The 25,239-nt window shown below is 40.2% G+C and overlaps 2 protein-coding genes and 1 long non-coding RNA gene across 3 annotated transcripts; 2 read left to right on the forward strand and 1 right to left on the reverse strand.

Annotated features, from left to right (window-relative positions):
- Nucleotides 1-2,218: 2,218 nt before the first annotated feature.
- On the forward strand, nt 2,219-8,762 carry LOC135078400 (uncharacterized). The gene is made up of 3 exons (XM_063972968.1): nt 2,219-2,379; nt 3,139-3,695; nt 7,477-8,762. Exons 1-3 carry the CDS (start codon nt 2,250-2,252, stop codon nt 7,537-7,539), a joined length of 750 nt encoding a protein of 249 aa, XP_063829038.1. The 5' UTR covers nt 2,219-2,249; the 3' UTR covers nt 7,540-8,762.
- Nucleotides 5,261-7,101, reverse strand: LOC135078399 (uncharacterized). The gene is made up of 4 exons (XR_010258591.1): nt 6,601-7,101; nt 6,031-6,257; nt 5,548-5,763; nt 5,261-5,461 (listed from the first exon to the last, which is right to left on the reverse strand). It is a non-coding gene; the product is annotated as an uncharacterized LOC135078399 (long non-coding RNA).
- Nucleotides 8,763-15,213: 6,451 nt separating the features above from the next.
- On the forward strand, nt 15,214-20,441 carry LOC135078401 (uncharacterized). The gene is made up of 3 exons (XM_063972970.1): nt 15,214-15,726; nt 18,599-18,758; nt 19,071-20,441. Exons 1-3 carry the CDS (start codon nt 15,507-15,509, stop codon nt 19,519-19,521), a joined length of 831 nt encoding a protein of 276 aa, XP_063829040.1. The 5' UTR covers nt 15,214-15,506; the 3' UTR covers nt 19,522-20,441.
- The last annotated feature ends 4,798 nt before the right edge of the window (nt 20,442-25,239 follow it).

A 25,239-nucleotide genomic window follows, 5' to 3' on the forward strand; every position in this document is an offset into this window, starting at 1 on the left:
AAAGCTCGAATAATAAATAAATAATACTTAATAAATAAGTATTCTTGGACATTTTTACACTACCTACGCTTCTAGTCCCAAACTAAGCAAAGCTTGTACTATGGGTACTTAGACAGTACTAGAATACTGAATTCCTTTTCAGATACATATTATAAGACAATTTAAGGCATATTTAATTGCCTAATACATAAATTGATTAAACTAACTAACTGATCCTTTTGTTTGGGCACATGGTATTCGTACTTTCTAACATAATTATTAATTTTCATAATTTCGCACCTCATTCGGCAGAAGCCCGCAAAAAAGCTCTCATGACTTGCGCTTTCATGACAGTTTCAGCTTACTATACTCGTGTGGTTTCAGCTGACGTAGGCATGGCCGAGTCCTTTTTGTCCCTTTTCGCAAATAGCAACACTATTTGATTTGATTATTTCTTGCAATATTTATAATATTAAAAGTAAAGTCTTAAAATATATTTTTTATACATATGTTACCTACTAGCTTTTGCCTGCCTGGATAGATACAAACTATAATTATATCGTTACAAATTAGAATTAAAGCCTAGGTAGGAGCTTTGTACTGCCAAAAAATTATCGGTTCTTACAAAAAAATTGGTGTAGTAATTCGGAAGTTAGAGTGATTTAGTATTTTCATCAATATCAGTTCAGTGATTTGCCTAGGCGTGTGAAAGCGTAACATACAGACAGACAGAGTTAATTTTGTATTTATAATATTAGTAGTATTAGAGGCCGGTAGATCTATCTATACTCATAAATAAAACACTGAATTCAACTTTCACACTATATTGCCTTATAGTACCCAATTTATTAGCACAAAAGCGCGGGGAGTCGTCACCGCGCATTGCATCCCTCTATTCTAACGTTTGCTCGTGTGACATTGGACATCAATCCCTAATTTTTAAGTGATTCCTATGGTAACACCTAACAAGAACTTTTTTTCAAGGGGGTTACTTGAAAATTTTGGATTTGTGATGAAAACGGGCATGAATCGCCCGGTTTTCCGGTTTATGTCTGATCTTGCTTATTTTATTTATTTTATTTTATTCGGAAAACCAACAGCAATACAATACAAATAATGGGACCTTAAATTATGTATCTGCTTAGCCATTTATAGGTAATCGCAAATGGAAGTTAAGATGCAAATAGACCATATGCCATAGCAGACATTTATAGAATTTACAAATGAAAACTTAACAGTCAACAGTAATTTTTAAGCGCCGCTGGAGTGGGAGTCGAAAAAGTTTGAATTGAATAATTTATTTATAGTAGTGGGTTTCGTTCGAAATAATTCTAGATCACTATAATTTTTTGATATATCGTTAAAGCATTTACTCGCACGAATAAAAGAGTTGAGGCGATAATTTGTGTTAACTTTGGGAATTGCTAGCGGCTGAGTAGGTACGTCTTACTGGTAGTTTTCTTGGAACCCAGATATCTATTTTTTGTAATAGATCTGGACAGTCGACATCGCCATTAACAATTTATGGAACAATAAATTAAATATTATTGGATGGTCTGTAAAATAATTTACTCGTTGATGTTAATCCGTGGTTTAAACATAAAGTTCACAATTAATGAACGACCGGATGTATGACGTCACATCATCACATGTTATCAATCAAAACAATCTTATCTGTAGCTCATAATATTTAAGTAGGTAGGTGGTAGGATAATTATGAAAATAGTAAGAAACAGTAAAAAATCGAGAACGGCTAGACCAATTTTCACGGAAGGTTTTGATTGAGAGAAAAAATAAAAGTTGCGTGGAAAATGGTAAAAACAACCCTTTTTTCCCTGCTGGTCTGTACCAGCTGTCAAACATTTGATGTTGTTGTATTTTCCCATAGACAGAACGAAATTTGTCCAGGCGACCGGGAAGCTACGAGTAGGTATGTAAGTATGCAAATTATAAGTGCGGGCTTGATTAATAGAATTAAGTGATTTTGAACTGGTGACTTTTCAGGCATATACACCAAGACCAACCTAAGTTTTATTTTTGAATTACTAGAAACATCTGCATAATGGCCGGTATTTTTATTTTTGAAAGGAGTCATCATCGTGCGCCGACAGCGGGTCTCCGGGCCTGGCCGTGCCGGGGCACTGGGCGCCGGCCGCGGGCAGCGCGCGGGTGGGCGTGATCGGGCCCGGCGCGGCGGGCGGCGAGCGGGCTCGGGCTGCGCCTCAGTCCGCCGCGCGAGCCCGCCGCGCGCCGCCGTCGCCGGCCCCGCCATGGAGCACTTCATCGAGACCGTGCGCAAGTACCCCTGCCTGTGGAACACCTCCGCCATCGAGTACCGCGACCAGGAGCTGAAGGACGCGGCCTGGGCCGAGGTCATGAAGGAGACGGACCTGTCGTCAGGTGAGCATCGGCCGAGCGAGTAGCGTTGTTGGCGCGCGCCGGCTCCGCCAGGCCGAGCGCCGCGCCCCCCGCCCGCGCCCCGCGCGCTTCCCGCCGCGTTCCGTTCGACGCAATCGGCGTCGTTTGCAATGTTGCCGGTTGCATATTGTAAACACACCTAGAAATACATTAACTTGTAAGAACTTCGATTGTTTCGATTGCCCGGAGTCACGCGACATCGCATGGAAACGCTTGTCCGTGTTTTAAAAGCGTCATTCTACTTAACTAATCGAAAAACGTTTTAATATATTCCTGAAAATGTGGCATATCCGGTATCGTTGTAATTGATTAAATGGGTCAGCCGTCAGCGGGTTATTGATTGAGCGTTTGGTAAGATTTAGTTAGGAATTATTATCTGAGTAGTAAATGCCTAGGTATTAGGGATCAATTGACATCAATTTACTGTACGAGTAGTGGATCAAATAGCTAATAACATTTCTTAGGAGAGCGGGTTTGATTACCGGTTTGGACGGGTCGACTAATAGGCCTAATAATTTGTTATTGAATAACTGAATTTGGAACTTCGATGCCTTAAATATATTGTAACCTCAACTACAGAATAATGTAAATTGGCTCACAACCACCGTAAATTAAACACTGTTAGTCAATAATTGTATGCTTCGCATTGGTAGCAATTAGTGTGTATTGTAATCAATATTATGCTTTTATCGAGCATGTAATTACTGAAGGTGAGCTTTAAACAGTTTCGTTCCTTTACAGTGAAAGAAGTGAAACTGAAATGGAAGAAACTCCGCGATAGCTACCGCGACGCACTGAAGAGGCAGAGCGAGATGCTGGCCAAGGACCCGGGCAACGTCGCCAAGAAGAACTACCCCTGGAAGTACATGGGGCTCATGCAGTTCCTGCAGCCCTACATGAGCAACCGCAAAAAGCCGGAGGCCGGCTCCGCGGCGCCGGCGCCGCCCAACGGCCACGCCAACGGCGACGCGCACTCGTCGGCCGACGACTCCGAGTCCGAGGACGGCTCGTCCGCCAAGCGCAAGGCCGACCAGCTGGCGCTCATGGACCGCAAGCTGGACTACCTGTGCAAGGCGGCGGGCAAGCGGCCCTGCACCGAGGCGGCGCTGGAGCGGCGCCGCGAGCCCGCGCCCGCGCCCGACCCGCTCGACATCTTCTTCAACAGCATGTGCCAGTCCACCAAGCGCTTCCCGTTCCAGACGCAGATCAGGATCAAGAAGACCATATTCAACGCCGTCATCGAGGCCGAGGAGGCGCTGGTGGCGGAGCAGCAGAGCTACGCGAGCTTGTGGGCACAGGTCAGTGGAAACACTAAACGTCTACGACGAACACACTGAAACTTTTGGGCCCATATAGATTTTGTAGATTGTTTTAAAGTTAACATGAGATTCCACTTCTTGCTGAATTTTAAGCGTTTGATATTAGCGATGACGTGGTATTTATGACATTTTCAGTTGCTAATTAATTTCACTATCTAATACAAAACGGTTATACGAAACACAAAGAACATTGGCAGAAACCTATGTAGTGTTGGTACCGTCTTTAGACGGAGTGTACGACAATGAAAATATTACCAATTTCTTTGTCTTGATTTATACAACAAAAAATGTAATCATTAGGCATGGAACATTTCATGAATAGCAGGTGAAAAATCATATGAAATGAATTTCATTAATCACACCTGCTATTTTACTTCACATAGACTGCTATAATTTCACAGTCAACGAAATCACAAATCACATGAATTTCATTAATTCATTCCAGCGAAGTCCGTGAGCGCAGCTCTGCGAAGCGACCGAGCGAGTAAGAAGGAATGATTTGATCATGTGCGTGTTAGAAAAGGACAAGAGATGTGATGACGGACGAAACTGGGCATTTTAAATATGAACTTTAAACTCAAAGGTGTAAGGTTTAGATTTCCTTGTCATCATTCATATGATTTCATTAGATAGCAGGCAGATGAAATGAATGATTTTCATTAGACGCGCGGTTATTGATGTGCTGTGAAACTGTTTGTTTTTTGTTGTGCGACATAAATGAAACAGATATTGTTACATTTCATATTTTAGCTAATTAGCAATCCTTCATCATAATTCATACTTCATTAAAAGTAGCACATTATATTATGAAAGAGCTACATTAAAACACTGCGAATAAAAATCATTGCCTGTGAAATTTCGCATGTGAAATCATATGAAAAAAAATCATCATTTCATAGAATGAAAATGAATGAAAAATAGCAATCATTTCCATGCCTAGTAATCATACCATATTTCTACAACTTAAGAATAAAAAGATAAATTCAATGTTATGATAATACGGAACAAGGTTAACAAAACGCTTTGAAGGTTAACAGAACGCTTGAACATGGAGAACAAAACGTTTTAAATGTCAATTGTCATTTTTTGACATGTTTAATCTGACTGATACTGACAGAAAAAAATAATAATGTTTAAAACAACGAAGTGATCAAAATAATATTATCGTTTTATCTTTTATTCAGGATGATTTTAAAGGCAGTTACTTTCTGTTGGATTGATGCTCATTAGATAATACGCATCGCGAGTGCTCGCCTAAACAAGAGATATTCTTTTATCTTTATTTTTCTAAAGATTATTATTTATATACACATTCATAAAATAGACAAGGCTTTAATGGGGAACTTTTATTCAAGTCAACATAATAATGCTATCAAGAAGTTTAATAAATAAAAACAAAAGTTAAAATCAATATACTGCTTTATTCAATGTTTATTCTTAAAAGAATTCCATCTAACACTTGTGCAGGTGGTGATATATTGTCTAAGTGACGAGCATAGGCTAAATACCATACGATACTCATCACATGTGAGCAACAACCTACTGTCCTCAAACCCACAATACAGTTGCAACAATATCCTATGATGGCACGCCTCCTCATGATTATCTTCCTGTAGTTCATGTGAGTCAGGAGGGTCATCTGTCTCCAACGGTTGGGATGCAGTCTCTGGTGACTCAGAACCTTGCCGTGCTGCTTCATTTGCAAGTTGCCAACAAGCATGGCAAATACTATCCATGAGGTTGATCTAAAAAAACAAATTCATTTAATAGTGAAATGTTCACATTATTTTTCAACAAAAGTGACCTTTTTCTTCTTTCTTAAAGTACTTACATTATTAGGATATATCCAGCTTTTAATGATGTTGATGACATTTTCGTCTTCGTTTCTCAATAAGTAGCCATTGCTATGTAACAAATCTTTGTTGCAATTGACACATGTTGTTAATTCTTCATTTATGTTTCTGGCCTCATCAACCAATTGCTGACGACGGAGAGTTCTCTGAGCGCGTAACCAACATGCGGTACATGCTTGATCACTTTGAGTAATCTAAAACATAACAATATAGATCAAATCCTAGTTATTCTAAAAAAAACGTATATAAAGACATATTTATTGTACGGACACACAGAACAGAGACAATTATTTATTTATTTTATTTTGTTCGGAAAACATACAGTGAAACAATAACAGTCTAAAAACCACTGCTTAAGAAACTACATATACACCATTTACTGTTTTCGCATTTGTGTAACAATAGTATAATTAAATAACGAAAGCCAATTAAGATATTGCCAATTATGGTATTACATTTACCTGTCTTGGATGTATCCACTGTGATATAATAGCAACTATTGGGCCTTCTTCATTTGTAGGAGTTTCTCTCAATATTGTGCGAGAACTGACTGAAAATCGAGCGGCCGCATCCTACACAAATGTTGTGAAGACCAATTAGCCTCTCTTGATTCTCAACAATGTTTGCTCCAGTGACTTGAGCATTTCCAAGTTCCCAAGAGGCATGGCAAATAGTCAGTGTTTGTGATCTGAAACAAAAAAGGAGAATATACATAAATAACTAGCCTAAAAATCTTCGAGAAAGGATTTTTGAAATCAGTCCAGTAGTGAATTATATCCAAATAACTTGTCAATAGATCTTTAGCTGATAAAATGTTCAGTCCAAGATCAGTCAACTCATTTGATATGATTGGAATTGGATTAAATACATTCTACCGACAATGGATATTTCAATAAACCATTGGTGACAATCTGTACATTTCCCAATGTAATAACTATAATATTTTTGAATACTAACGTACTGAGGATAAAACTGATGAAAAGCGGTTTTTATTGCTTTTAAAACAATGAAGTTTGAAATCTTTCTCTTACCTCTCTTGGATATGTTCACAGTCTCATAACTTCTGTAAGAGCCTCACTCTCTTCCAGGAGTAGATGCCGCCTAATTCGAGTCACTCGAATATCGCAGTTGATGCAGCGTAGAAGAGACATGGTTACAAACAGATCACAATACACAAACAAGCATCCTTTCGCTAAGATAGTATCACAATACTAAAGAAAAGACAGGGGGAGGCATAGGGTGCTCTCAACTCGACTGTTCTTTACTTTGCAAGTAGGTAGGTATACCATAAACAGCACTTTATGATCACACCGAGACGACGAAACGTTGGAAAACCACCAAACGATGGAATGTAAACAAAGAACTGATTTGACAGTTGTTGTACTTGTATGTCAGTCGCGTGACGTACCTTGACGTAATGCAATGTACGATACATTGGAGTAATCGATAATAATCAATAGCCTCCATTTATTCCTCATAAATCTAATTAGCATAATATATTATTAAAATGAATATAAATAGAGCTAAACCGATAATTATATTCACTTTTTTGATTGTATCAATGGTTTTATAGATCTTAAGTCGATATCTGAATAATTGGTAAAGTAAGTTAATCGATAATCGATTTATCTGATTGAATAAAATAGTTCTAGGTTACGGCCCTAAAGAAAAGGGTCCTATTGCGTTTTATTATTGCATATTCAGGTAAGCGTTTTGTTAGCAGTATTCAAATGAAAACAAAAGTTATGTTTTCTTTATTCTCGAAAGTTGTGGAAAATCATAAAAATACGTAAAATAAGTGTCCAAGTATCGAGTATATAATATCAAGAAATCAACTCCGTACATCTTCAATTTTACTGGGTACCATGCCTGCCATTGTTCTTTACAAACTCGTAACTCTGTTGCAGGAAGCGGGGTCTACCTCCAGCAGCGACAACGAGGGCCAAGAGGAGGAGGACACCAAGCCCTGAAGGCCGGCCGCCCCCGCCCCGCGCCCCCTGCTGCTCCTTCCAGAGGCACATTAGCTGGTACAGTCTTTGCTCGGGACAATCACGAGAAACATGGGAACTTATTAACCACAGTGATGAGGAACGAAATCCTCGTGTAACTTGTTACTACTGTTTGATAATGCAACCTGCCCATTTATTTGTAATTTCTTTCTTACTTTTGTACATTTATTTAGGAACGTTAAATCTCCTCCTATTTGTTTTTTAATTAAGCTGGGTAGGCAGTATCATAACAAGTCAAATATAATTTCAGCCGCTAAATAAATAGCGCATCAAAATGACCGTTAGTCTATGCATTAAATTGTAATTTGTTATTTAATTAATAAGTACAATTCATTTTCATGTTCCCATATTTAAAACAGTGGTTTAAAGCTTTAAAGGTAACGGAATGAGCAAAGAGTATGAATGTCGAGAGTATTTTTACTTTTATAATGAAAAGTCGATGGCTTTGCCAACATTGTAGAGTTAAGTGTTGACGGCGACGAGTCAGTATTTTATAAGTTTTTTGCTGGATGCGGAATTCGACAGCATTTATTTTTCTTTACTATAGAAGTCTTAATAATTTTACATAAGTATCCTCGTGCATCATACTATACCTATTGGGACACTCATGATAGTGTCACCATAAAATTTAAAGGTCCAATTCAGACTTTTTCCCTTGGCAAAGTAGTATACCGTATACCTAATTAAAGTATGTATGGTACTAAAGACGGAATTGCTATTAATGTACAAGAGTTTAAAATGTGTCATATAGAACGAGAAATTTTAATAAAATAATATGTCGGTATTGCTAGTGGTAAGTGCAAAGCTGACCTTAGCGCGCACGGCACGCCTCCATAGGATTAGTACCTTATAAATCAGCCCCAACAGGTTATGCACATGTGTAGAAAGAAAGCACAACACATATTATATGGTTAAGTTTTTTATACCAGGCAGTGCTATCACACTCAATGTTTTTAAATTCAAATTGTGTTTATTGTGAAATCACAGGTACCTACATAAGTCAGTGTTTGTAGACTGAAATTCGAAAGTCACGAAGTGGTATTATTGAATGTGAGCACTTAATGATTGTGAATCAATACTCTACCTAAATTACGAGCTATGTGCGAGTATGTAGATTGTTGAAACAATCAACAATGAAAGATCTCTGTTTAGTATTTTATATTAATAAAAGTCATTACCTATGAGGACCGTGTATTAATTGAAACCATCAAAACACCTCCAAACAATATCTATTCAATATTGTTAGGCAGGCTTTTTTCACCATTTATCACCTAGTTACCTATTCCCAATTTTTTTTGTTATCTTACATTAGACTATATTCTTTTCTTGGAGTCGTTCAGGGTTTTAATAAGATTTACCTGTATTCTTATCTACAGGAAATCAATGAATGGAGAGAATCTACCACGAAATATAAAGTAGACCCAACCCAATGGTAAAGTCAAAATGTTATTTAAAATGATTCTAAAATTAGTATTCAGTTCAAGTTCACATAGGGTTAGGGGGCCTTCAAAGTTATGCCGGGCCAGGTAGCTAGTAAATCACCACGATCGGCGCCCGCGCATCCTGTTTACTGCGCTCGTAAACACCGCTGAGCTATGACGGTCAGCTGATGGCCGGGGGACTGCGACTGCCAAGCAATCTCCACCCTTATCTCGGGCTGCGCCGGATCTAACGGTGCGGTGAGACGTCACCGGATCGTGCAACAGCTGTTTTCTGTCAAAGGAAACATATGTTTTGAGTGTACATATGCGCCTGTAAGGGATTCGCGGAAAGGATATAAGCGCAGTTTAGGAATCTATAAATGGAACGAAGGAATTTATGGGAACATTCCTAGTAAATTGCGCTCGTATCCGAGGGCTTACGGGCTTTGCCGGAGGAAAAAATAAATAAAGTTTGTTGTTCGTCAGATCCTACTAAGTTGACTTTGTTTATTACTCACCAACCTATAAACTAAACTGACTTCATATCAGTTCAAGCACAGTATACAGGGTGGAATTTTGTATTGCCACCTGGAGGAAAAGTACTCTTAGTACCTACTGTAGATGGAAAATTCTACTCAAAGAAAACATTCCTTTATTTCTGAAAAGAAAGAGAACTGCATTCATTGTGTCATAGTGTCCCTCCAGGTGTCTTTACCAAATTCCACCCTGTATATGTATATTATATCTACTGTGGTTCAAGTAAGCCTTTCCTAGCGTAAGCGATCATAAAATGTATTTGGTCTTGAATGGATAATCCAGTTCGCACATTTGATCAGAAATATGTACGAGTATTTTAAAATAATCCTTTAAACATATACCTACATAGTAAATTAGTCATAGTCATAAATCTTTACTGCAACATGTTGGTATATGTATGTCACAGATAGAACCCGTTTTCAGTTAAAACTAGTTTTCACCAAATACCTTCGGAGTTTGGAACAACTAGTTTTAACTAGGGAAAACGCGTTGTTTTAAAATGATTCAGTTAAAATTGTTTCATTCAACTAATACATACATAGGGAAAACGCGTTTTCATTAAAAACAGGTTTTAACTGTAAATACTTTACTTAATGATTGTTACTTTGCTGTGATTTTAAACTATTTTTTTTTGGTAGAGTTTGTTGATTCGGTTCTCGCACCATATAATAATTACAACACAATAATAATTGTATGTTGGATGGGGCATTGTATTGAACATATGAAGTAAAAAAGTAGGCTTAGTAATTATTGAATACCTATCTTTACTAATAAATAATTAATTAATCAAAGTAACTTTCAACGTGATGGCTCTACACCAGTATCGATAGATTTATTTTCGTCAATAATGTTTTCACCTGGTAGTACCAATGCCGGTTATTGTATAATGCATGTACCTACTTAATATTTACTGGGCTTTCTAGCTTGTAGAGAAAATTACCACATAATTTCAATCAAAATCGTATTTTAGGGGTCTTTCAATGCGTGTTACCGGTCTTATTAGTTAGTAAGTAGGTAGGTATTTTTATGGAATATTTATTAATTTATTTATTCCAAACTTATAACTATCATTACAGAATGACAGCTAATGCTAATAGTAAAACTATAACAGAATTTTTTAAATAAAATTTCGTTATCTAAATAAACTTCAATAAAATAAATAATTGTAATTGAATAGATACGAGAATGACGCGTGATTACCGAATAAAATTCATTTGCTAAAAACAGATTCTAAATGAATAATCAAGTAAAGCTTAGCATCGTATCAAAGTCCCTAACGACTGTCGGCACGGGCGGAGGTGCCACACAAAGGGCGGCGGGCCTACAAAGGGCTTGTGCGCGGATGAACACATACAGAACTATAAATATTGCCGACTGGAGCATGCAGATAACCATTCAAGGTGGATTTATTAATTTATTATTATCAATTTATTTATTAGTAGTATTATGAAAGCTCTACATTACATAGGTACTTTTCAAAGCGTGTCTAATGTGTATAATAGTGAAGTTTTCTTGCAGTACCTCTAACTAACAAAGCTATAAGCTCCTCTACCTATTTAATTTACACCATTACAAATTATCACTACATGTAGTTTTTGAGTTATAAGTGAGAGGTGGAAATCGAAGCCGTTTTCAGTTCCCGAAATCGTTAGCCTACCTTTCACTAACAGAGAGTGAGATTGTGTAAAACTGCAACTGCAGTATAGATGAATAGATGATTACAATTCGGAGACTGAAAGAATTTTAACATGTACATAATTATGTAGGTATAAGATACTTAGATAGATAGAGCTCTATATCCCAAATGTAAGCTTGTAAGATATAAAGATGTCACTTTGGAGCCGGTGTGAAACATACGACGCGAATGTGATACTGACGCCATTGTTAAACAATTGCCGCGCATTAGCATAATGAGTGTGCACGTGAGTGGCGCCGCGATATTGCCCGCCGCACCAGCTCCTCGTAGCCCCTGTTCCCGAGGGCATAAGGCTCACAATCATTTAATACGAGAGACTAATGACAACACCAGATGTCCCATCGCGAGGATTAAAACTCTACAAAGTACCGTTTTTAGTTTATGGCCAAAATAATAAGTGTGCCGACTATATTTACCAAAAAGAAAAAATGGTGCGGTCGCTTAATTGCTCACTAAATCAAGATAGAGTTACACCCTCCCTCCGCGGCTACTATTCCTGGACTCGGCGCAGCGAGGAGAGAAAAATGGATTAAGGGTTTGAAGGTGTCTCTAATTTATCGCCGCAATATCCTCCGTAAGTTTTAATATATCGCTTTGGAGCTGGCACTTTGTATTTAAAAATATTCTCTACCTTTTATGAAACACCTAAATTAACCTCCAATCGTCTACCTACGAACATAATGATAAATGAATTCGAGCCGAACTAACAATTACAGTTACGAAACGATTCATATTAATTTTAATGAAAATCTGATTTACCTACTACGATAAATTCATGCTACGAGATTGCTTCAGATCAGAATAAATTGAGATTGAGATAACTTTGGTCCTTGCATGATTATAACCCTTTAGGAGTTTAGAAATAAGGATTGAAAATTACTCATATTAAGTAGGTACTTAGATATTATTGAGTATCTGTGGTATCTGGGTGGGTCTATACTAGACCACGAATTCAGTTGCTCAACTGATACATAAGCGACTCTACATCAGTGGAAAAAAACCCTGCGAGTACCTACTTACTTAGTGCTATTACAATTTATTTAAATATTTAACTTGTGCAAAATAATGTTAATGCTTTAACAGTTAACTCGACGTGCCGTGTGATAAGGAGACATAACTGCTGTGCTGTGAAACTCTTCCGCTACTACATCCATCACTTTTCACTTACCACCGCACTCGCTTCGCCTAAGATAGGTGTTTATTATAATATGAATGGCCATATTATGGCCTGTGACTCTGTGACGTCGCGCGTTGTGTTGTGAGCTGTAGGTCAGCCCACAGATTGACGATGTAAAGGGTAATCTGACAATGATGACTGGTTATTGTGCGAATAACAATACTTGCAGCTGCGCGCGCGGCGCACCCGTCAGCTCGCGGGCCCTCGTAGACCTCGTAGCTGCCTCGGAGTTGTCCGGTGCTGAGCGCCGCATAGCAACACACTGCGCCCGCCTCATTTAATGTATCAATTTGAACTTCGCGAAGCAGCAACTGCAATACGAGGGAGCGAGTGTCGATCCCTTCACATGTAACTCTGTTGCCGATTGGATTTTATATTAGCTTAGTAGTTAGATTGAAAATTGACGAATAAATTTTTCAATGCAAATGTTTTTTAAATTGACGTGTCACATAAATTTTATTGTAATGAACTGTAAAATATTTAAAATGGTGTTTCCAGATGTAGCTTGTTTGTAGCGTGTCACCTACGATTGCCTCGCTTCACACTATGAATGGAGCCCATCATATCAATGCGCCCTGTACCGTCAGGTAGCCTGGGAGCTTGAAGCAAACTGGGCGTCACTCTTGCGCCTTTTAAGCTTTTGCCAGAAGGTAGAATATTTACCCTTTAATTTCATCAAAGCACACGCGTTGCTTTTATTCGTTACGGCACGTGCATTCTCTGTTACATTGCAGTGTCCTGCTTCAATCGCTATTGGGCGGCGGAGGCAGCTGTCGGTAATTGTGGCGAATCACCGCAGTTCACTTCCTCTTACCGAGTTCCACACAGATAAACACACAGGAGCCCCTGAGATAAATTATTTTATAGCAGATGAAACGAGAAGAATTTATCAAAGTAAAGGTACTTTGAAATATTCATATCACATCATTTTCATTTTTAAAATGCCAACGTAAGCGTAGGTACATCTCACAAAGCATTAATAAAATACCTACCTCCCTACTTATTTTCTTTAAATGTTTGTTTTGAAAAATTTAATGACAGTAATGAGATGGAAGATTGAAGCCAATTGCCAGCAGTGAAGAGCTGCTGCGCGCCGAGACTAGTGGAGAGCCAATTAAAAAGCCCATTTGTATTCAATCAGGCGGCGCGGGGGAGCGGGCGAGGGCGGGCGGGAGCGACCGAAATTCAAATCTGCCAATCCAGGGATGAACGCGTCGCTCGTAAAAATGATGCCAATTTACGATAAAAACTTGATTCCGTGCATTCCGCAGGAAATCTGCGAGATCGCATCATGTCAGTTTTACTGCCACCCCCGCCGCCATCGCGCCACCCGGCCGGAGTCGACTTCCTTTATGGAAGTGCGAATTTATGGGCCAACTTTCATGAAAGCTTTTCTGAAACTTACGCATAGACCACCTGTGTCTTCCTGAGGCATCGCTGGGGGCGGGCGGGGAGCAGGGGGTGGCGGGAGCTAATTTAAGACGTGATTGGCGCTAATCGCTGCCTCGCATGCCGCCGGACTCTAACATCACACTGATTATTTGATTCTGATATTAGCTCGTAAAGGATAACGTATTATGATGATGTATCATAATAGTAGCGCCGTAAGCATTTCTTCTTGGTGCACCTTTTATAAAAAACAATTAATATAGTTCTGCGAGGAATCGGGGTAAGTAAACGAGTAAAGTAAAATTTTCCTAACCAGATTTGTAATTCATTCAGTCATTATCAGGTCATTTATTTAGTATCCTCTTTGAGATCATGAATAGGTATCTCTAATTTACCAGAGGCAAATTGAAGATTTAGCCTCCACTCTCTCCGACCTGACGTTTTTGGGAGTGACCTACCAGTGGCTACCAGTTGGCATTTGGCAACGGTGATTAGGCTGAATCGCTCCACCGCGCTCCGCATTATTACCTCGGCAATTGGTGAGCTAATAATTCAACAAGCGCTTATGAAACACGTCGCCGGTTTGACGTTATTGAACATAAACATCCAGTCTTGGAACAATACAGCCATCCAATATGCCGCGGGGTAGAAACGAGGGGCGAGGGTTAACTACAGTTTTACTGTTTCATAAGACCGGCCGTTCACTCCGCGCAGTAAAAAAGAATTGCACTCAAATCCTAGGCTTTACCGTTTGTTTGCTATCGCGCGAGATATTTTAGTGCCCGCGTCTTGAAACACGCACAAACGGTTTCCTATCCATTGCTTCTTATGAAGCCGTACCAGTAGTCATGTCCAGGGTGGAGCCGTAAACGGACTCAAGACAATGCGAAGTCGCAGTTTGACAGGCGACATGTCATGTTATCGGGGACTCGTGTTACGTCACCGGCCGTAAAAGCCGAATAAGCAAACATACTAAACGGGCCTCCGGAACATTACATTCGCAGTCAGTAATGCAATAACTACGAGTATTTCGGTTTTGTCGGTAGTAACATTGCAAATAAAGAAGCCGATTGAGCTATGGCGTTTACTTCATTGGAATGGCCGTTGCATTTTATAACCGGTACTTATTACCTCTTGGTAACCACAGCTGAATTATTCAGTAATTGTGGAGTGTCATCCGTTTCTTGATACATTTATACCCGTTTTCACCATCAATGCCTAATTTTTAAGTGACCCTTAAGAAAACAAAATTCCTGTTAGGTGTTACCATAGGTCACTTAAAAATTTGGGATTGATGGTGAAAACGGGCTAATGCCCGTTGCCTAATGGCACCTAATAGAAGAAAACCAAAACGTTAGCATAATTTGCTAGCCATTAACATTCATAGCGGCCGCGGCTATCGGCAGCAAGCTTTGTTTACAGGCCAGCGCTGTCCGAGATACGCCGCTCGAAATAAAACGTGAAAACGCGGCCCGAATCGATAGCGGACGAAGCGAGGAATTTATAAAAGTGGCCGGGAGCGGGCGGGCATCTGCGCTCTTGCTTTTGTGCCCGCGTCTCGGCCGCGCCGCTCCGGCGGGCGGGCGGCCTGCGCGTGCGAGCGAGACGGCGTTTGCGAGCTTGCTTCCCGCTGCGCGTGTCTGTCTGCCGCCATGCGCGCCGCCGTGTTTGCTCCGCGACCTCGCGGCGGTGTGACGTGCGCTTATTTATGTTGGCGATAAGTCCGCCGGCGATGGCGTCTTCGGTGGCGGACGAGGCGGCGCCCGTGGGCCGCATGGTGGACTCCAGCCAGTCGGAGGACCGCAAGATGATCCGGCTGGTCCGCGAGCGGCCGCTGCTGTACGCGCGCAACAACATGCCCGTGGCCAGCGTGTACTCGCGCGTCAAGGGCCTGTGGCGCGAGGTGGCCGACCAGATGGGCTGGAGCGGTGAGTCATTCTGAATCTTATGTCTATACAAATACGGAATAATTCATTCCGAGGACTGTAACCGCAACGTTCCATGACGTAGATTTCGTATCGCTCTTAGGTACGACTACATAGATGTTATATTTGCAGAGCCTGTACCGAATAATTAATTAAACACGCGCTGTTGAGCATTTACATAGCTCTTATGATGTTATTAATAGTTATTATATGAATCTCTGAGTCCTCTGTTTAATTTTTATGACGTGTGCTAGGTAGGTAAGTATGTAGAGCGTAAACAAGTTCGATTCTCGCATTGTTCGCGGCAGAATGTTTACAGTTAATCTGGTTTTGGTACGTGGTAGGTACCTACCTATCTGTGGTAGTATCTATTGTACCTACCAACTACTTAGGATTGATGAGCCTGCTCAGTCAGTGTGTTTCATATTCTGGTTTACACTGCTGTACTATAAGTTACTCGCAAAAAGTAGCTGTACATATTTGAGTAATATTTTAGTATAATGTTGCTATCGTGCGCTGTACACCTACTCGTAATACCTTTATCGTCACACAATGACTGTTATCAGCCGACTTAAGGCGATAGTGACGATGATTTGTCTTTTGTCTTGCTCTCTGGAGTCGCTGTCGCTGGTGGGGGTAACCATTACCAAACGAACTGTGTACCCTTGCTTAATTGATTAAGTAACAAAGCATGGTCTTTTTAAAATTTATCTAGAATGTTCTCTAATAATCGTGTGATAAAGAAACAATGAAAGAAGAATTCAGGTTGTAAATCCTAAATCGCTTCGCTTTGGAGTTTTTCTATGTTAGTTAAATATGTAATTCACTCCGTGAAGCTACGTATGTCTAAATTATTAAAATTGCCACAAATCTTTGTCTAGGGGCTCATTTATTCTGCTGATAATATTTACCACGAGAGCGAGGCTCACAGTGAACAAAAAATTAAAAAAAAACTATGCAGATAAACAAAGACCTACTTATTTATTTTTTGCATTCAGATATTTTTAGACTAGTACATAGTCCCTTTAAATAAAAATGTTACCAAACTTCTTTTTATTCTTTAAAAGTATAAATAAAATAGATTTTCAAGCGTTTAAGATTTTATTTATTTAATCAAAAAAGTTTTCCAATTGTGAAAATAACAAGAGCCATTTTTTACGGTTCATTTCGTTCGTTCGTTCGTTCGTTTCAGCCAAATGACGTCCACTGCTGGACGAAGGCCCCCTCCAAGGATTTCCACAATGCACGGTCCTGCGCTGCCTGCATCCAGGCTCTTCCCGCGACCTTTACCAGATCCCGGTTCATTTATTTAACAGTAAATCCTTCCTCTTTATCCTACATTTACCGACTCCAAAAAATCAATCATAACTTTCCAAATAGGTAAATAAATAATGAAATTTATTTTCCTACTTTTAATGTGCAGTTTTAATCTATTTGTTGTAGATCCCCTGTAAGTACGAAGCCCTATCAAAGACAAGTTAATAACTGTAAAGTCGCAGACAAATATAGAGTTTCATCAAATGCATTTTTGGATAGTTTTTATTTATTTATTTAAAAAGATCACCAATAAGTTTTTTATATGTAGAACTACGATAAAAAGTTTAGTTCGTAGCGTAGTTTGACCGTTACGTTACTACGAAAATTATTTGTAAGTATAAACGGTCCTTAAATATGAACAGTGTATAAATTTTTAACCTTACACCCATAATAATGGCGGTAGCGAAACGACCAAGACACTTAATATTTTGATTGAGATGTAGAGTTTCTGAAATTAGGGCTTGTAGAGTTTGGGCGAGTAGTTAGAAGTTGGTCTCTACATGATATTTTTGGAGTCAGCTTTTTAGAATTACGATTAATGATCAGTTTGGTGTTACATATTTATTTCTTTATTGAAATGGATTTACCAGCAACACATAGTTACATTCCCTCTAATATGGTCGAGTGAAGCGATGGCTGGTTCACTCGTCATGTCTGTGAACAGGCGCTGCTTTCGGGGACTGGTCAATTCAAGTTATTCAAATTTATGTATGCGAGTCATTTCTACTAGTATCTTAATATGTAAGTCTAGATATTAGCAAGTCACTACCTTGTTTAATATACCACGCAATCTTGTATACCCATTCTTATAAGATACACCATACAAGAATGCATGGTAAATTCAGTGAACTGCTCCTGAATCGAATGTACCTACTACTACTATTTATATTTATTTATATTAACCGGTAGACAGTGGTGTGACTGAGTTTGTTGCGGCGCTTCTTCTCAGCACTTGCCAAATGTTGGTCTCGAAGCGCTGGTAGGGTAAAAAGATTATGAGACATGTAGAGGCTCCTTAAGAGCAAAATGACGATTTGTAAGAACTATTTATTAGTCTAAACAAATAAAGAAATTTTGACTTTGACTTTGACATACCGGTATGTTTAACAAACAAATATTTGTAATCAAGATAAAAAGATTATGTCCCTATGATTTGTAGCAAAAATCATGTGTAGCAGTAGGGCTGCCAGATGGTCGGAAATTGGCGGGATTTTCCCGAAACTTTGTATGTTCTCTCTCCGGACAAAGTAAAAAATCTCTCGAAAAATAACTTCAATTTAGGGATTTCAAATAGTATTTTTCTCCCGACAATAGGGTCGAACCAATCTGGCACCCTGACTCTACCTACCTGGAAGACGTTACACGTTACGTCGACTCCAGGTTTCGGGAAGCGCCCGGACGCAGGCAGGCGTTGATCCTGTGGATTCCCTTTTTGGTTGAACCAAACGAACGAAAATACTAAAATTATGCTAGGTATTAGAGTTAGAGTTGCTGTTCATATTATTTGTTGTTTTAACCTGTAATTGGTAAATACAAGCGTTATGTCTGCACTCTGCAGTGATGGACGTGCGGCGCAAGTGGTCCCACGTGCGCAACTCGTACTCGCGGCACCTGCGCAACGAGATCCACGGCGCGCGCACCGGCCGCGGCCGCCGCGTGTCGCGCTGGTACCTGGCCGACGAGCTGGACTTCCTGCGCGAGCACATGGCCACCGACCTGTGAGTACCGACCGAGCGCCTTCACCACACTCACCAGGGTCACTGTAGCTGGCCGAACTGGCAGTAATCCTGCGCCACTCATGACACTTGCACCTCTCCGCGACTCTTGCGGCTAATTCGCACTGAAATTTACACTGTAAACCCGTAAAAAGAAGACTAACCACACTTAGGTGCACCACTATACGTTTCAGATAGACCTACATTAGTGTATTATTAAATCAATAAGTAACTGTCCATGATACATGCCGTGACAACCTACAAGTGAGAAAACAGTTGTTGAGGATTCACAATTCTTTCTTTGTTCTTCCACAGACGAATGTCACCTACCTTCCCATACTCTGCATCGCTTCTCGAAATAGAAGGAATAAAGTCGCCGCAGCAGGAGCCGGTGGAGACCAAGCCCTTCATCAACAACCCCTGGCTGAGCATCCCCTCGACCTTCGAGCCCAAGGCCGAGCCGCCCTCCAACGATGACAGCTGCAGCTCGACGTTCGAGGCCGACGAGAACTCCTCCTTTTTCCAGTTCTTCCGCGGCATCCACAACGACTACCAGGAGCTATCCGCCAGACGGCAGCGCATCTACAAGAAAAAGTGTTTGGACTTTTTGTTGGAGCTTCTGGACGAGCAGGATTCGACGCAGTCGCCGCTGTACCAGAGCGGAGCCATCAACCTGTCCAACTCGTCGCACGCCAGCGACGACGAGCGCGAGCACAAGGTCTGCGTCGTGGAGCACCTCGTGGAGCTGCCGCCCGCCTCCGACTGACTGTGATACTGTGCACGGCGCACGGGTGTGCGCAGCGCATGAGCAGAATTGAGACAATTCCGTATCTACTAGTTGTACTTAGATACGATAAGTAGATATTGTAGTTATATCTAGCTATAAAGAGATAATAATAATTAATAATCTTCTGACAGACTCACTAAAGGAGAACAAAAATGATTGTGTTGTCATAACTTGGAGATCAGATTATGAAAAAATAATAATATTTTTAAGTATTTAAACATAATAATTAAATAACGTAGTGATCCACTACGTTATTTAAGTATCACATAAAAAAAAAAAAAAAAAACTTGCAAGACCCAAGTAAGGTATTTTCCCTTCGTATAAAACGTAATCCTAATAAGCATACATAATAAAAACGTATCACTTACAAAACAGGTTCCAAACGTTGAACATTTTCATGTCAAGGCTGGATCGCGATAACAGCGCCAAGGTCAGGGCGTTGCTAACTCGTTCCGGATTATAACAATACGATTCATGCTGGAGAGTAAAACGCATCACTGCGCACAATGAAAATAATAACATGGTACACCTACGATCACAAATTCATTTTTATTTTGTGCCAAGATGCTGATGATCATTAAGTAATATTACAACCATGCCTATGCCAAATGATTGTTAAATCACTTTAAATAGAAATTTCTAGTGGTGGAAGTTTCAAGTGCCACAATAAAGTGAATGGGTGGGATAGGTGGGTAATTGAAGTTCCAGGAAAATGTTATCGTTATATGCAATTATTTCATGTTAATTGTGACTGTGACTATGTAGGTATTTGCTGTTAGAAATTCAAACAATACCTACTATTTTTTATTCTGTGACAATACCTACAATAAGAGCTATTGTAAATTACTATAATAATAGTTTGTAGTTATTAAAAATAAATAAGTAAAAGAGGGACGGAACTCTTGTTTTTCAATTATTATTATTTAGATACACTTATATCATGTAGGTAGTTATTTTGCGTATGTGACACTATGTGTAGATAGTTAAAACTCTAGTCAATATTTTAACCTCTACTAAATTATATTGAAGTCTCTGGAGGTTTAAATACAGAGGTGCAATGCAACTATCATGGTATAAAGAAATTAAAATTAAAAAGCACATATTAGGATTAAAATACATTAGTTAATATGTATACCAAATCATAGCGCATGTTTTATTACCGTTACCCGTTACACATAAGCGCGGCCGACATTGCCCGGCGGGCGGCCGGGCGGAGGCCGCCCTGTGGCTGCTCTTTGGGCGGCTCTGTACGTTGATAAATCACAAAATAATGAATCCGACAACTATTACCATACTATTTCTTTAAATATATTCATTAATTGATTTTATGTTATACTTGTACTTAAAATACTGCCTGTGACTTCGCTCAAGCCAGTCGCGCAAAATTGTCGGTAACTGTTATTCATACGTTCATAGTAGAGTTACATTTCCATTGGATCACATGAATGTATTTCAGGTAGGTAGGTATGTAGTCTCTTGTAGTTCGTCTAGTCCTAATCATTGACTATTGTTCATTGATTTAGTAGTTCTCTCGAATGCAGAACTAGTAGTGGTGCTATCAGAGAAGCGTTACAAGTAACTTATTTAACACTTTTCGGATTCCGGGCTGGGTTGGAAAGTTAGCGTCGGAAACTCAGTGTCGCCCCCTGGCGAGGACGCTCTGACCAGTCTGCAACAACTCACAACGAACAGATCTTCGGAAAGTTTCCGCCAATGCCAGTAGTTTCGTTTTGTAACTCACTTTACTAACAGGATTTACAATGTCTGTCAACACCAAGCAAATAAATCAATTTTAATATTGAAAGTAGTGTAAGTAGATTAGCAAACATGTATGTAGCTCAAACCCTCAGCAATCTGCATGCAAGTAAAATACTTTGTATTTTCTAACAATACTCTGTCCTTAGATTGATATGACTCGGCGGAACCCCCTCAGGACCGCGGGAAAGGAATGTCGAAGATTTCAGGGAAGCGCCCAACGCAGAGTTTAGAGACGACACTCAAATTAATTTGTCGAGGGCGAGCGGCGCCGGGGCACAACATAGTCGGGCTAAATTGAAACGTGACGTCATTCGCCTGTTTAAAGAATCCATTGTCCGAGGACCTTTTTGTCCCTCGGGACGCCCAAACTCACTTATTCCGGCAAAATGCCTACTCGCTTACCATACCGGGATTGGCAGAACTTCCGCTAACCAATTTTGAGTCTCGCTGTTCAAAGATAAGGTCGGTTTTCGTCCCCGTCTCCAAGGGAAATATGTTAAAGCGATAATAATGGAGACGAGGCGCGGGAGGAGGGTGGCCCGATAAATCAAATAGAAGCCTTTCCAATAGTATCTTCAAATGAGACGAGTCCCTGATTTTGCATGTTTCGTGTAAATGGGTCGGACGCTTGACGGCCTGCTGCCTCCCGGCTGCCGATTAGATCAGAACTAGTGTCCCAATTTACACCTTAGAGACACACACCTTAGGTCCGTAAGTCGTGACTCATATTTATTTGTTAGGTAGGTATGTATCGGGAGTCCTGTACCGATTCGGGACAGTTCTTGTTTCTCGAGCCTTGATTCAGTTCCTTGGCAATGAATCTACCCATTACGGGAATATAGAGCCTTCACTCACCACACCATAATCGGAACGTCCCGAACTCTTCACCCTAATGCAGAAACAACAAAGTACAGTACTGCTTCCGGTGTTACATACACCGTCGATTGGCGCGCCTCACGTACGAGCCATTGACGAGGCGAGCCGCTATCTCCAGCCGACACGGTGACGACGCGTTGGAGCAGCGAGGACGAGGAGCGACAGCGCAGATTGCCTTTCAGACGAGTGATTTGAGCCCGAGTGTCTCCCTCCGAGTAATCACGCACATTGCCGAAAAGATTGAACTTCGTGATTTGTGCTGATGACAAAGACCGACAAAGGAAATCTTTTTTGACAAACCTGAGATTCTTCGTTCTGAATTTTGTTTACATGACTGATATTAGGTACAATTGTTTTTGCGAGAGAGATAAAGTCACGTTGCTGTACATTTGCTACAATGACGTAGCTTGAGGTGTTTTGTTCTAATATTTGTAAGTTATTATTATAACTACAAAAACCTTATAATTAATTCACATAAATCATTGAATAAACGAATGTAGAGTCAAGTTACGCGTCTGTGTAACACTGTAATATCTTTACAAGTACATAAAATAGCATTTGGTTTAAAAAGTGAGTGAGCATAACTAAAAAATAATAAAAAGTAGGTAGGTACACCTACCGAATGCGATGAGAAAGGTATTCTTGATGTCACCCCGCCATTTTATTTTCCTCCCTAACCCTCCCGGCCGCTATTCCTGTCTGCCCACGTGTGCTCGTAGTTACTTTGAAGTGATATCTTCATGTTTTCTCCAATTTTAGCGATTCTAATTGACTGTGACAGACTCCGATATTGTACCTATTCTGAATTCTGATTGATGCAATATGTGAACACTTTACGAGTTTACGGCTTATATTTCTGTGACTCACAATGTGTGTTCACTATCAATTTTGTGAGCACTTCAACAGAAAATGAAAGGTGACTGACATCTGATATGAAAGCTCTTTGTGGAATACCTTTGTCGGCCGAAACTAAAGCGAAACAAACCTCATTAGATCAGACATATGGTAGCATTAATCTTTGGATTTGGGCAGCCATTAGCATTCAGGCGACTCGTGCGCAAGGTCGCGCTTACTTATATGGCGAGATAAACCGCTGACAGCAGTTTAGCTGAGATTTACTGCTTATATTGCTTAGCAAGGATTATTTCCTAATGAATACTAAGTGAGCTTGCTGAAACACAAAGTGACACAAAAGAGTTCGGTATCGAACGCTTAATATTTATAACCAAAAAGCTTTATCGTAACTCTTTTGCTTAAGTAAACATTACAATGACCCGATTTCTATTTAATCCAAAGCAAATGGCCTGAAAATTAGGCGGTACCCGATGATACCAAGATACAATAATAACGGTGGAAGGCAATCGCTTCATACAGACGTGTGCCATGTTGTGCGTAATGAACGCGAGGGATTATCGGAAATAGCGGTCTAGCCATTACCGGCCCAAATGGACCGTACATTTATTTTACGGATCCTAGATACAACTATCACGAATGAGTAGCCATCGATGTCCCTGTCCTCTGGCGCGACTATTATATGTACACGCCTTCATATTATGCGTGCAGGTGACACTCAATTCCATCAGTCATGCTCATGACTGACGATTGAACATTTTAATTTTTCAGCGTGTAATTTTACTAGCAATGAATGATACTAGATGGCGCTAGTAGTAACAAAAGTGTAACATTGTTTCAGCTAAAAAGTACAATAGCGACAAGGGGTGGATTGGGTGGATACGTGAGTGAAGGAGTGCAACAATGTAGACTCTACATTGTAAAGGTAATGCAACCACTTCGATTACTTACTACATCAAGGTGCAACCACAAGTGTGACGTCGACCGCAAGACCGCGTCGTCATCCGCATGGAACGATGGCGCTGCGTTGGCTGGCGGCCACCACTCACCAGGGCAAATCAAACACCAGGGAAAATTAAAACTGATATCGAGTGCAGTGTAAGGACTGCTAAAAACCTGAAATAAGTAGATGGTATTCAAACAATCTTAAGGAGAATGTTCGACAGGAATGCAAACAGATATCACCGGATATCTTGCAGAAAGGCATGGAAAATGGTTTATACGGGACACGGGCATTAGCCTGTCAGCAGTGCTTGTGTGTAATCAAGCTTTGTTGGACGATTGTTTGATGAATTATTTGCAAGTGAGCACCTGACGACCGGGGCGGGGGAGGGGGAAGGAGGGGGGCGCTTGCAAGGTGACACCGGGGACCGGACTCGGTGGACCGCGGCACTAGAGATACGCAGATACGACGCTACTCAACAAGTCCTAGAGGTTTCCAACTTAATTGAGAACTATTCGATTATTAGGGAAATTGCACATTGGGATTACCTACGGCCAGATCACAAAGAATCTTCAACATTGTGCCTATCATTTTCTTTTTCAGCGTTTTTTAATAGGTAAATTGCAACTTCGGCTAGCTAGAGGGCTGAGCTGAACCTCTCAAATGTTATGCACGCTGCTATTGTCAGTAGACAACAGCACCTGTCTATGTACAATGCACAAAGCCATAAAACATACAGTAGTAGCAGTAGTAGGTACCTACTCGTTTAAGATCAGCAAATGTGTCGAACTGTGTTCTAAAACTCTCCATGTTTATTTAAATGGCTTATTTTTTAGGAAAATGTGTCACTAATCAGAGAGGACTTAAATATTTAAAATTATAATAACAAGCCAGCCACAAAGTTTAAAATACACATACTAAATAACACAAAATCAGCACAATATTATAGTTAAGAGTTATTATACAATGACTAGTTAGGATCTTACAGTAATATAAACGGCGCCTTACATTTTTCTCGAATGTTTTTCGTTTTTGAGCCACCTATCTGATTCTACTAAACGTATCTTTATGTATGTCCAGGGTGGATTTATTTGCCAAATAGAAGCGGCTAGTGTTTGGTATTATAACCTTCCCGCAGGACTCACCGGCCGCCGCCGTAGTAAGCGGTTTACAATGTAGAGTCAGTTACCGCACGCTGATGAACTGAAGCGTTTCGCGTTACACCGGGCGCAGATCGCATATAACAGCCAACTCATTTTCGACAGATA

This window comes from Ostrinia nubilalis, chromosome 15 (genome assembly GCF_963855985.1).
Source record: "Ostrinia nubilalis chromosome 15, ilOstNubi1.1, whole genome shotgun sequence".
In the NCBI taxonomy this organism is placed as follows: domain Eukaryota; kingdom Metazoa; phylum Arthropoda; class Insecta; order Lepidoptera; family Crambidae; genus Ostrinia; species Ostrinia nubilalis.

Coding starts and splice junctions, on each gene's coding strand:
- LOC135078401 (XM_063972970.1), top strand. CDS start 15,507: ATGTTGGCGATAAGTCCGCCGGCGATGGCGTCTTCGGTGGCGGACGAG. Junction 15,727..18,598: donor CGACCAGATGGGCTGGAGCG/GTGAGTCATTCT, acceptor TGCACTCTGCAG/TGATGGACGTGCGGCGCAAG. Junction 18,759..19,070: donor GAGCACATGGCCACCGACCT/GTGAGTACCGAC, acceptor GTTCTTCCACAG/ACGAATGTCACCTACCTTCC.
- LOC135078400 (XM_063972968.1), top strand. CDS start 2,250: ATGGAGCACTTCATCGAGACCGTGCGCAAGTACCCCTGCCTGTGGAAC. Junction 2,380..3,138: donor GGAGACGGACCTGTCGTCAG/GTGAGCATCGGC, acceptor GTTCCTTTACAG/TGAAAGAAGTGAAACTGAAA. Junction 3,696..7,476: donor ACGCGAGCTTGTGGGCACAG/GTCAGTGGAAAC, acceptor ACTCTGTTGCAG/GAAGCGGGGTCTACCTCCAG.